The sequence below is a fragment of the Sabethes cyaneus genome, chromosome 3 (assembly GCF_943734655.1).
Source record: "Sabethes cyaneus chromosome 3, idSabCyanKW18_F2, whole genome shotgun sequence".
Classification (NCBI taxonomy): Eukaryota; Metazoa; Arthropoda; class Insecta; order Diptera; family Culicidae; genus Sabethes; species Sabethes cyaneus.
This window is the reverse complement of record NC_071355.1, coordinates 252889510-252902355: the sequence shown is the minus strand read 5'-3', so window position 1 is coordinate 252902355 and position 12846 is coordinate 252889510. Positions and strand designations below refer to the sequence as shown.

The following is a 12846-nucleotide window of genomic DNA, read 5'->3' as shown; positions in this document are numbered from 1 at the left end:
CTCTGTTCACATCGCGACAAGCGTTCAAAAGGTCGCGATCGATGAGTCTGCAGCGTTGTTCATAGCATGGCAGCTGATAGGAGTCATTCCAGGGCAATTTCCGAAGAGCGAAACGTATGAATTTGCGCTGCACAGACTCGATTCGGTCAACTGCATTTTGGTAACTCCAAACTGGAGCGCAATACTCAAGATTGGACCGGACAAGAGCGCAGTAGAGAGCTTTGAGACAGTAGATGTCGTTGAAGTTCTTGGCGATCCGCATGATAAATCCTAAATTCCTGCAGGCCTTGTCGACAATAAATGCGATGTGCTGTTTGAAATCAAGCTTAGAGTCAAGCAATACCGTGGACCCCCGTTCGTTTGACCGTTTTTAATCTGAACACTTTTTAATTTGAACCCCGTTGGTTTGCACGATGTGCAAATTAAAAATGGTTCAAATGTCATTCTCAATATGACATCATTTGCTCATGCAGACAATGCTCATAAACACGATTTGTTTGTACTGATCTAGCGTGCTTAATCTGTTTCAAAATACGTTTTCCCAACGAATATGGTAGAAATCTGATTGGAGAATGAAATATTCGGTGCTTGCAACTGCCAACTGAATCAAACCACCAAAACAATAACAAAGAAAAGCGTAGCCAGCTCACACAAGCTCCAGCATATTTAGGGTTACCAGTTGTTCAAATTAAAAGCTAACCCCGTTAGTTTGCATGAGGAATCGTTCAAACGAACGGGGGTCCACTGTACTCCCAAGTTCTTGACACAGTTTTCGCGGCGTACACGCTTAAAAAATTTGACCCACTTTCACGAAAAGTGGAACAGCTCAAAACATGCGTATATTTTACACACTATTTTGAGTAACTCTTACTCCTTTTATGAGTTCCACCGTAGAAGCTCATTAATGAGCAATATTTACTCAAAAATGAGTGCCATTTCACCCAAAACTAAGTAGTACTTACAAAAATTACGAGTAAATTTAACTCAGTTATGAGGTCGACCTAAACTACTCAGAATTTAGAAATTGCCATTACTCAAATTTTTGGGCTGTTCCACTTTTTGTCATAGTGAGTCGGTTTTTACTCATTTTTGAGTTGAAAGTCACTCATTTCTGAGTTAATCTTATTCATTCGCGGGTTAAATTTTTTAAGCGTGTAGAGGCACGTCTGATAGCATGTAGTCGAAGACAAGAGGGTAATTGTTTCACATTTCTCGGAGTTTAGCAGCATGCGGCGTCGGACACTCGGACGGACTGTCGAATTTAGCATACAGCTTCAGATGGTCGGCAAAAGATAGTCGCGGACATTTAAGCAGAAAGTTGACATCATTGAAGTAGACGAGGAAGACTAAAGGTCCGAGATGGTGGAATTCCAGAGTTAGCAGTGAAAGGTCCGGAGGTAAAACCATCGATGCTAACTTCTGGGTGTCGGTCGGAGAGACATGAATTAAACCATCATAGCAACGAGCCTCCGATTCCGTGTTTGTCCAGTTTAGCGAAGGCGATTCGATGGTTCAATTTGTCGAAAGCAGCGGAAAGGTCCGTGTAAATAACGTCCGTCTGCGACCGGTTGTCAAAACTTTTTATCACATCGGATGTAAGAGTTAGAAGATTGGTGGTCGTGGACCGCTTGGGCATGAAGCTGTGTTGATTGTTTATGACATATTGCTTAAAGAGCGCGAATATAGGTGCATACACGACAAGCTCGAACAGTTTCGACATTGAGCTTAGTGCAGAGATGCCGCGATAGTTATTCACATTTCTTCTATTTCCCTTTTTATGTACAGGAAACATGTAAACCGATTTCCATATTGTTGGAAAGACACCTGTGCTGATTGTTAAACTGAACAGGTGGCTCAGCAGAAGAGACGGAATACCATCCGGTCCAGAAGAACGAGAGGATTTTAGCTTCGCGGCGGCTGATACGACCATCGCGTCGTCGATGGAAAGGTGAGTTAAACAATTGCTAAGCACGGGGACGCACTGGACGGCTGCGGGAATTTTTTCTCTTGTCAACCTTTCATCAGTAAATACACAGGAGAATTTCCGCGCGAATAGTTCGGAAATCTGCTCTATGTTGCAGTTTCACTACCTAGGAACTTTACCGAAGCCCCTTGTCCTTCCGCTGTTTGTTGACGTGCTTCCAAAAGGATTTCGGATTCCTTTTCAGTCTGCGTTCGCTGTTAGACAGGTAGTTCCGAAAGCAGGAGCGACTTAATAGTTTGTAACGCGTATTGATTGGAAGGTAGTGGTTACGGAGTGGCAACGTTCTATGGTTTGAGAATTTCTTGAGAGCGGTCTTCCTTTCGGATTTTAGACGTCGTAAAGTAGCGTTTACCGAAATTATCCCAGGCGTTATCTGCTTCAGAGCGGGCATGGTTCTTTTTGGGACATGCCGATCGATAGTGTAGTTCAAGATATTAAAGAATGTCTTTGCGGCAGAATTAACATCTTCCTTGTCCAAAACTGCGTCCCAATTGATGCTAGTCAGCGTTCTTTGGATTTCCCTGAAGTCCGCATGGGCGAAATCATTGTAGATGATCGGTGGTGAATAGCCATGTCATGACGTATTTGTTGACGGATAGTAGCCAGCAAGAGTGTATGATGTAGAACATCATTAACACTTTTATAGACCGACACTCGTATATAAAACGATTTCTTTGTCAATAAATTTCTGACAACTCATGCACCCAAATATGGGTGTATATAAATGTTGCTTGCCTCATTTTCAAGACCAAAACCAAAAAAAAAGTGCTCATTGAGTTTCGACTTTTCGAGTGGAGAACTTGGTTTTAGGTTTATGGAACCTTTGAAGAGTTTTTTGAAATTAAGTTAAGTTCTATCGTCCGTTGGAATTCAAATTTTGTTTATTCCATCTAAAACAGAACTAAGAAAACTATTTTTCTTCAGCTTCAATATCACACATTGATGTGTTCTGCATAGTTTTAAAGCATATTATTACAAATAATTTTGCTGAAGACTGTGTCTTCAGCGAATATTTTTTATATTTGAATCGTAAAATCAGTATTTCTATTTGAACTCTTTTTGTAGTTGTTGTATGACTTTTTCATGTTTTATAAAGTTGAACAAATGGTAAAAATACATTACTTTGCCGAATGTAGTATATTCCTCTATCTTTGCTTGTTTAGGAACTGTAGAACTTTTAACATAATAAATACCCTAATTTTGAACCCCAATTGCTCAACTACGGGCAAACGGATAAGCTATTGAATGATAAAACTATTCAAATATACCATGATTCTTGAACAAGCTACATGTTTTTAAGCAATTTTACTACTTCTCATATCAATATCTAATCTAGTAATTTTGATTACGATCTTGTCATTTTTGTTATGTGTTGGCGTAACACCGAAAGTAACGGATAGTAATTTTGACTAGAAAAATGCTTTAGCTAAACAGAAATCTTTTTATATTATATATATATTATATATATTATATATATACACGCGTATTTCAAGTTCGTTAGTGTGGGTGCTTGAACTGTCAGAAAGCTCTATCCAGCTTTTTACGAGCCATATTGGCGGACGTGTTCGTAATATTTAAACAGCATTTTTGACATTTCCCTAATACATCGCACGGTTTCTTTCCGCGTGTTCACGGTAAAACTAAAGGAATGTGCGGAAAGAAAACATGCGATGTATTAGGGAAATGTCAAAAATGCTGTTAAATATTACGAACACGTCCGTCATTATGGCTCGTAAAAAGCTGGATAGAGCTTTCTGACAGTTCAAGCACCCACACTAACGAACTTGAAATACGCGTGTATATATATAATATTTGCCTCATTTTGGGGAAGATCTGATGCCTGATATTTGCTTCATTTTCATGCACCAACACACACATAAATGGAAAGTCCTTGTTTCAGTGCAGAGCTGCCATAAATACAGATATTTGTGCATGCATAAATTTGGGACCCTACCGTTTTCTCCGGAGTATTTCATTTTCTCGATCTAATCTTTTAAATAACAAAAATAGTTTATGGACTACTTTAAAATTCAGGAACATTATTGCTGATTGCAATGAAAATTGTACCATCCCAAGTGCGATATCGCTCCTAAAAGTGCTATTTTGCATTAAATCGTTTCGGTTTCTTCGGCGCACTTTTTTGTTATATTGTGCTTCCCGAGAAAATATTTCGTTTTTCAGCTTTATATAGTTGTGCGCAAAGGTAAATCATGTATTATTGACAGTGTAAGCACGTGTAAGTTTTCAATGTTTATGCTCTTATTCTTTGCTTCGATAACATTTGTTTTGATCTATTACGTACAGACTTACAAACAACACAGTTACAATGTCTTACGTTAACCGAAAATGATAAAATTTAAATGCTGATTGCGTTTGTAAATAATTTATCCATGTTTGAACGGGCAAACACGAATCAAGCTACCCTAGCATTCAGCTGATGAGCGAGAGAGAAATATTGTTGCTTTTCTCGTCACTCTTGCGTTGACAGTTTCTTACGAGATTTCGTGTGAGTGTAAAAGAGATACTTTGACTGCGAGCAACCAGATCAGAGCTGCGCGCAACTGTTAGGCGCACAACTAAACCAACGAAAGAAAAATCAGAGGGGTTGTGTACAAGACACGACCGCATATATAGGTGACGCAGGACTACGTAAGTCTCTTTGTAGTGATAGTAGCATGTATTCATGCTTGTAATCATTCGATTCTTCATGTATACATGCTATATGCAACATATATAAATGCTATATGCAACATATATACATGCTACATGCGTTGTATGTAACATTTATCAAAGTAGTAACATTGCATACGTTCAATTCTCAAAAGATTGTGCATTTGAAAACAATTTAACAAAATCAAGAACACAAACTATTGCTTTCCTGCTACCTTACTGAAATTAAAGATTGTTTTTATTACCCATGGTTCCCCACGTTGAAGGGATTTTACCAATTCAATCCTATTTTATCAACAGCACATCTTTTCAATACACTTCTAATGAAACGGTAAGCATGCGTATTCACGGGAAACTAGCAGTCATTGACTTTTCGTCGGAAAGCCCAATTTCGGAAGCAGCTTTTCGGCCCAAAAGCGGGATTGTGTTTATAAAAATGTATATACTGCATTCTTTTTGCCAATCTGAACACAGCGAATATATTTTCATAAACCGAATTTTTGTTTCAAACAAAAAAACTGCTTTTGAAATTGGCAGCATCGATTATGACTAATTTCACCTTCATACAGAGTCGTATTATAACCGAACACTACAGCTGTAGCACATTTTTCCAACACAGATATCAAATTCGCCGAGGTTTATTCGTCTCGCAGTAAACAATTTGCGATCTGTTGGGACAACGAACTTGTGTCATTTTTTCTGGCACACTTCCCTAACACAGACATCAAATTGGACTAGGCTTAATCGCGTTCGTAAGAAATCTGTTGGTACGAGGGGGCTTTATCACTCTTTCTGGCATACTTCCCAAGCAAGGACATCAAAATGGTCTAGGTTTACCTGCGGTGTTAAGAAATCTTGTTGAAATGAGGAAACTTGGTCTCTTGTTTTGGCTTACTTTCCAAGCACAGATATCAAATTGGTATAGGTTTAGATCATCGCAAAGAATCTTTCAACCAATCACGAAGCGAGAATTCTGGTAAAAGATAGGTTCATTATTTTCAATTTTTCAATAGTTCAACGTCAAGAACCCATACTTTTCTTCATTTGGGTCAATTCTTAGAAGATTTTCCGATCGATTAGTGTAAGAATATTGAAAATCGATCGGAAAACCGCTGAGCTATTAGCGCTCAAAACCTTTCATTTTTCGTGACGCTCGCATTTTTCGATTTTTTGGAATGACACCCTATCTCAAAACTTGCCGTAAGACGTAGTCCTACGTCAAAAATTTTAGATAATAATCGCAATATTCCAAGCAATAAGTGCGCCGAAGAAACCGAAACGATTTAATGCAAAATAGCACTTTTATGAGTGATATCGCACTTTGGATGGTACAATTTTCCTTGCAAGTTGCAATTGACAATAGTAGAGCCAGAAATCACAGCAACTGAAATAATTGATGGGTCAGTGATGTTTCAGTGTAGCTTTTAGATGCGTTTCATCGCTTTTTTTAACGAAACATTTCTGAAGGGCTGGAAGTCATTTGGCACTTTGGCAGTCATAAAAGAAAAAAGTATCAAAAACAACAGACAGAAAAGCGTCAGGTTCTGCGTTCTGGTCGGCTATAAACATTCGAAAGTTTTAGGACTGCGTTAGCACCGTTTTCACTGATAATTTAATTTCTTATTTGGCACACAACCTGCCCTGTGAAGTGTAAATTCGTATTTGCATTTTAGCAAAATGTCGACAATTATTGACCCGGTTGGTTACTATTCAACAATATTTCACTGTGTAAGGTTATGTTTGACGGCTTTTGTTTACCCCTAGGATCTGCGCACGAAAATCGATACCGCCTGTCGAACGGCTGAGGAATTCACCAAGTTGTACTACGAGAGTGTGGATAAGAAGCGCCACCAAATGGCCCGCTTGTACATGGACAATGGACTGCTGGTTTGGAACGGAAACGGCGCAACCGGTAAGGACAACATTCAAAAGTACTTCCAAGAGCTGCCACGATCGGAGCACATCATGAACACGCTCGATGCACAGCCGATTGTGGACGATGCAGTGTCGTCGCAGCTAACGTTCATCATCCAGGTGGCCGGTAATGTTAAGTTTCAGGACAATCCTACCAAACCATTTCAGCAAACGTTCATGATTACGGCGCAGGGTGACAAATGGAAGATCGCCAGCGATTGCTTTCGACTACAGGATGCTATCTTCTAGGTTCTCAGTGACGAACAAAATGTAAATTTTAGTTTTATTGAATTTCACAACAACATACAACGTTTGGTTGAATAAATCCATCTACACAATTTATTTAATTTCAATTTCATTCCGTTTTGGGCTTCTTGCTGTCGGGCTCGTCTTCAGTATTGAAAATTGGTTTCGGTTGTGTTTTGCTGTAAGCTGGTGCGATCCAGTAAGGATTTTCAGCTGCTTCTTTAGCGTACTTGAGAATAGCTTCGCGAGGATCTTGATCGTCTTCTACTCGCTTACTGAGGCCAAGGTTACGGATGACGTAAGAGGAAAGCGTACCACCGGAGCTTGCAACTCGTCCACCTTGGCCGCTTGTGATTGGCAGATCTGGTCGTTTGGATTTGACCGGATCAAGTCGGTCCTTCTCCAGTTTCTTACGATGGGAACGTGATTTTTCCTGCCGGAACATTGGAAGGGCGTGAGGAGTGATTACTTGAGCAGCGCCCACCATTTCCATGTCCTTCCTCTTGCGGTAGGTTCTGACGACGCACAGTTTTGCTCCACGCATACTGCGCTTTTCGTCGTACAGGCCTCGAATGATTCCGTTGCCACAGCCTATAAAAATCTGGTTCAACTTCGGGTGCCAATGTGCCCGAATTATATGCGAGTCTGTAATTGGAATTTTAGACACAGTTTCGAAGGTTTTTGTGTCAAAGAAGTACAGGTTGGAAAGTTTTTGTCCCTTTGGTAAGGATTCTCCCGTCAGAATCATGGTGTCATCTGGACTGAAGCAGCAATCTGTTGTATCGTAACGAGAGAAGAGGTTTTCGAAGACGTGCAAAGGTTTTTTAAATGCTCGCAAGTCCCAAAGTTTGAGCGTTTCATCCGTTGACCTAGTGGCGAGTATTTGGCCAGCATAGGAGAAAAGAACCGACGAAATGTCACTACCCTTGGTGTGAGCGTCTCGAACGCAATGAGTTGTATTGACGAACATTTTTCTGGTGTCCCACGTTTGAATCGACCCATCACTACATCCTGCGGCTATGAGTGTTGCATCTCTGTTGTAGGTGCAAGTGGTTGGGATCGTTTTCAATCCGCCTTGTGCACGAGTCTTGATTACATTTTTCTGTTCTTTTGATCGGGCAAAGACCCACGTTCTCAGCGTAGAATCCATTGCGCTGGTTAAAAATTCGTCTTTGTTAATGAAATTCCAACAACCAGCAGTCAAACCAGCCACGTGTCCTTTCGTTTTAATCATATCAGTTATGTATTGATCGCCTTTAACGCACTCCATCTTTTCAAATCCATCCCGATCCAACACTTTTGCTTGTGAACTACCGGAAACCACTAAAATCATGTCGCCAGTACCGGAATAGTGCAGATCTCGAATTGGATGGTTCTCACAAGGTTGCAAAGTTCGAAAACTTTTCATCGACTTGTCCATTCCAGAGAAATCCCAGAAATTTAAATTGTAATCCACCGAGCCAGAGGCCAACCGAACTCCGGAAGAATCCGCTGCTAGTGAAATGATTGCTTTGGAACCGTGACGCATTTCAACCTCGTGCGAGTTTGGAATCTTATTTATTGGAGCATCTTCGTCAAAGTCATCATCATCATCGTCGTCGTCATCGCTGTCCTCGTCACTATCAACTTTACGCTCTTTTTTACCTTTAACTTTTCCAGAACCATCTTGCTCTGCAGCAGCGGCCATCAACGACGGCATCGGTCCTATCTGCTCTGCTTCACTTTCCTCACCGTTAGAAGATTCCTTATCGGAAGCATCTTGGATGGCATTAGTATCGACCTCAGCCCGCGGTGCGTTCTGTTTGGCCTTCTGTATCATCTCGTTGATATCGAACTGTTTTGCCTTTCGACCGAAACCACTGATACCCATCAGTTCCTGCATGCGGCTGTTTTCCAGATCGCTAGAAATGCGATCGATATCGGAGCTGGAACCGGCCGTCTCCGGGGGAGCTTCGCTGCGGCCGAATGAACCGAATCCAGAGGCTGTAAGATGAAAACATAAATGTAATCAGAGTATAAACAGGAACTCACAGGACCAGGAACTGTTTGAACTCACTTGAAGATTCCGGGACATCGTTTGCCGATGCTGCAGTTGTGGTTGTTTTCAGTTGGATTTTACCAAACGTGATTTTTCCTTTATTCATCACTGTAAAGGTTTAATTATACTTTAACGTTCAAGACACTACTATTTTTAAACTTCCATATTGATCGATATTCCGCAAATATTTCAGATTATTCTTCTTCTTCTTCTTCTCTTTTCTGTTATGTGCGGATGACATTTCCACACACGAACGGTGTTATGGCACAGCTGTTCGCTATAACGCCAGTAAGTTTCTGTCAATTTATACCATGAATTTGTTTATACCGTTTTTACCGTTTGAACGGTTATATTTTCGATGTGTGATATGAGGTTTACCCTAGGGTTTGCCTACATAAATGATTGGCTAGTTTAAACTTCATTATACTGGATGTTACACTTGCAGATTGATTTCTCTGAGTAGGGTGAGCATGTTTTTTAAGTTGTCAATATGTTTGCTTTCGAATACTTCTCGAATCGTTGTGTATTTTTGCAGACCTAACTGGTTTCTCTTCGTTTGGTTTTCAGGGCAATGTAGAATTATGTGCTCGGATGTATTGAGTTTTCCGCATGTTGTACAGTATGCTTTATCGTCTATCTTCATTTTGCTGAGCCAGTACGGAGAGTAATCATGTCCAGAGATCAATCTGTTTAGGGTTCGGACATCCGTGTTTGATAGTGGTAGATTGTGGAACCATGACTTCTTTTTAATACACGTTTGGAAGTTGAAAAATTTTCTTCCTTTGCCTAACTCCTGTGTGTAATCAACGTACCAGTTTTGAGTTTTAATTGTTACGAGATTTTCAAACAAATTAAAGGCATCATGCGGCAATATTTTGTTAGAGACCATCTCCGATTGTTGCAGTCCATTTTTTGCGAGCCTATCTGCCAGATCATTACCTAAGATGTCAGTGTGTCCAGGGATCCATTGAATTCGTGTATTAGTCCTTGCTGCTTTTGTAATTATCTCGTGGATAATTTCATCTCGTTCGCTGCTAATGCCCTGTGTACGAATGAATTCACATCCAGACTTTGAGTCTGTCAAGATGACAGCATCTCTGATTTGGTGTTTCTCTATGTACTGTAGTGCTACGAGGATCGCTTCAATCTCAGCGGACATTGAACATACTGGGTATTCAAGGCGCATGCTGATTCTTACTTTGTGTCTATCGTCGTATATACCAATTCCACAGGTATCGTCTATTTTCGATGCATCCGTGTAGATATGAGTATAACTCTTATATTTTCCGTTCAGTAAGCCTAATGTCAGTTGTTTTAGTACACGAGTAGATGTATTAGTCTTATTCCAATTATTGCCTAACTCCGTATCTATCTCAATTGTCGGTGAATTCGGTGGTGTTCGAATAGTTTGAGATATGTTGTTCAGAATGTTTTTGTTCATCCAGTATGCTTTTTCAAGATTGGTTTGTATCGGGGATTCGGAATTTGCCTCACTCAATCTTTCCAGTTGTTGGTAAACGGGTGATTTAAACTGCGCATGTCTAATCAGTTCTTTGTATATACTTAATTCCCTTCTACTTCCAAGGGGGTGTTGGCTCGCTATGGCATATAGTGTGTTGACTGGAGTTGTTTTGGAGCATCCTGTAATTTTTCTAAGACACGCGTTATTGGCTACAGTTATGGATTCCAGATTGCTTTTACATGCATTGTCATAGATTGAAGCTCCGTAGTCTAGATAGCCTCTAATGATTCCGTTGTAGATTAGTCCCATGGTTTGAGGGTGTCCACCGTATTTGTTTCCTGCTATTATTTTAATCATATTTATTCGATCCATTATGTTACTTTTGATTTGTCTCGTGTATGATCCGAATCTCAATTCTCTATCAAACATAATTCCCAGGTAATTGTGCGCGTTTACCGTTTCTATTGTCTCGTTATGTAGTTTTAAATTCAAGAGTTTTGAGTTTCTTTTAAAAAGCATCGATTTAGTTTTTGTTACGTTTATACGAAGGTTAAATTCAGCGGCTTTTTCCGCAAATTTCCGCAGGAAACTTTGTGCTCTATTTTGCACTACTTCGAAAGACCCTCCTTCCACAATAGCGGCAAAATCATCCGCAAATTGAACTAGTGTTACTCCATTTCCTTCTATGTCGTGTAAAGGGGTTGTGTATATATTAAACAGTGTAGGTGACAGCACGTCGCCCTGAGGTAGCCCGTCATTTGTAATTCGTTCTACTAGTTCTGCTCCTACTTTAATTTGTACTATTCTGTTGATAAGGAATGCAGCAATATAGTTTATAAATTCTTGGGGGGTGCCAAGTTGTTGTAGTAGTTCATCAAGTTTTCGAGTATTGACTGAGTTGTAAGCGTTTGTTAAATCAATAAATATTGCTGCAGCCACCTTATTGTCTCTTTTTATTGCTGTAATCTTGTTAACCACAAAGTTGGCACACATTACGGTAGACCTGTGCTTCCTAAAACCAAAAGATTTGTCAGGGAGTATTGATTTTCGTGTCAGAAACTGTTCTAATTCTTGCAGTACCGCGGTATTCAGCACTTTCAGTGCACAGTTGATTAGGGCTATCGGTCTTAGGTTTGACACAATTTCCGAATCTCGTCCAGGTTTGGGTATCGCGATGACTTTAATTTTTTTTAATCTGGTGTCAATTTTTCCTGTTTTCCACATTTCATTTAAGTTTTTTCTTATATTATCGGCCACTTGTGGGTTCAGATTTCTTAGCATGTGATAACTTACTTCGTCTGTCCCAGGTGCCGTTGCCTTTTTTTTTCTTGTTGAGAGTTTTATCCCAAGATTCTGCTGTTAGAATGTCATAGCGTGTCCTTTCATTTTGAGGTTCGGAATATAGTTCTCCTACGGGAAAGTGAAGATCTAAAAAGTCAAAGGCTTTGTCTATTTCCTGATGCACTACGGTTTGTTTTGATTTCTTTTTTTTTCCTGTTAGGTTATTAATCTTTTTCCATAATTCTTTATTACTTGTTTTGGGATCTATTTCTTCCGCAAATTCTCTGAATTTCTTGATTTTTGCTTCTTTTTTAATCCGGTGGAAGATGCATTCTGTTTTTTTAAGCTGTAATAGATTTTCTAAGTTACTTACTTTATTAAATGTCCCTCTTGCTATGTTCTTTGCTTTCCATGCTGCTTCTATCTCCTCGGTCCACCAACATTTTGGCTCATATTTACATTTTTGCTTGGCTTCTTTAACTATCCTTTTGGCTCTTCTTTGCAGGTCATTTATATTCGTTATTTCCTCAGCTTTCATCGCCTTTATTCCCTCTAGTACCTTTCGCTTATTCACGAACCACTTTTGTTTTGCGAATGTTTCTTTTTGGATTGTGATGCTCAATGCAAGATGTCTACTACCAATTCCGTAGTCCAGGATTGTCATCTCAGTCTCTCGAAACTGCGATACAGAACAGATAACTAGATCTAGAGTAGAGGGTTTTTTAGCCAGCTCCACGGGGATGTAGGTTGGGGTTTTGTTGTTCAGTAAGATTGCGTTTTCTTCGTTTAAAATATCGTAGAGAGCTATCCCCCTACCGTCAACGTGGTTTTCATCCCAAGCCGAGTGATGAGCGTTGAAGTCACCTCCTATTATGTATCTTTTAAATGGTCTGATATCTCGGAACACTTCGGTTATGCAACTTTTAAACTCAGCTAGCGTGGTAGTCGGTGCTACGTAAATTGAAACGATAACCAGGTCTAGGGATGTGAAATATCTTCCGACACACTGGATGTTTGCTGTATTGAAGGTGTTTAGATTTTTACTGGTTAGAGATTCGTGTGCCAATATCATTGATCCTCCGTAGCCATCTTCTCGTGAGCTGTAGTAGTTTTGAAAGTATGGGATTTTATATTTAGTAGCTTCATGGTTCTTCTTTGTCCAACTTTCTGAGATTATTGCAATTTTGAAGTTCTCTTTGATCAGAACTCTGCTCAATTCGTCCTTGTGTTTGTCAATACTTTGAATGTTAC

The 12846-nt window shown here is 39.8% G+C and overlaps 2 protein-coding genes across 2 annotated transcripts; one reads left to right on the top strand and one right to left on the bottom strand.

Moving 5' to 3' along the window:
• Nucleotides 1–6194: 6194 nt before the first annotated feature.
• LOC128741238 (NTF2-related export protein) lies at nt 6195–6898 on the top strand. The gene is made up of 2 exons (XM_053836893.1): nt 6195–6352; nt 6419–6898. Exons 1-2 carry the CDS (start codon nt 6332–6334, stop codon nt 6815–6817), a joined length of 420 nt encoding a protein of 139 aa, XP_053692868.1. The 5' UTR covers nt 6195–6331; the 3' UTR covers nt 6818–6898.
• On the bottom strand, nt 6885–9032 carry LOC128741237 (gastrulation defective protein 1 homolog). Its single transcript, XM_053836892.1, has 2 exons — nt 8871–9032; nt 6885–8797 (listed from the first exon to the last, which is right to left on the bottom strand). The coding sequence occupies exons 1-2, from the start codon at nt 8956–8958 to the stop codon at nt 6924–6926; spliced, it is 1962 nt and encodes a 653-aa protein (XP_053692867.1). The 5' UTR covers nt 8959–9032; the 3' UTR covers nt 6885–6923.
• Nucleotides 9033–12846: the final 3814 nt, after the last annotated feature.

Bases quoted from the DNA above. Each gene is read 5' to 3' on its own strand.
- LOC128741238 (XM_053836893.1), top strand. From the start codon at position 6,332: ATGTCGACAATTATTGACCCG. The intron at 6,353-6,418 runs GTTGGTTACTAT...GTTTACCCCTAG, and splicing joins TGTCGACAATTATTGACCCG to GATCTGCGCACGAAAATCGA.
- LOC128741237 (XM_053836892.1), bottom strand. From the start codon at position 8,958: ATGAATAAAGGAAAAATCACGTTTGGTAAAATCCAACTGAAAACAACC. The intron at 8,798-8,870 runs GTGAGTTCAAAC...TTCATCTTACAG, and splicing joins CGATGTCCCGGAATCTTCAA to CCTCTGGATTCGGTTCATTC.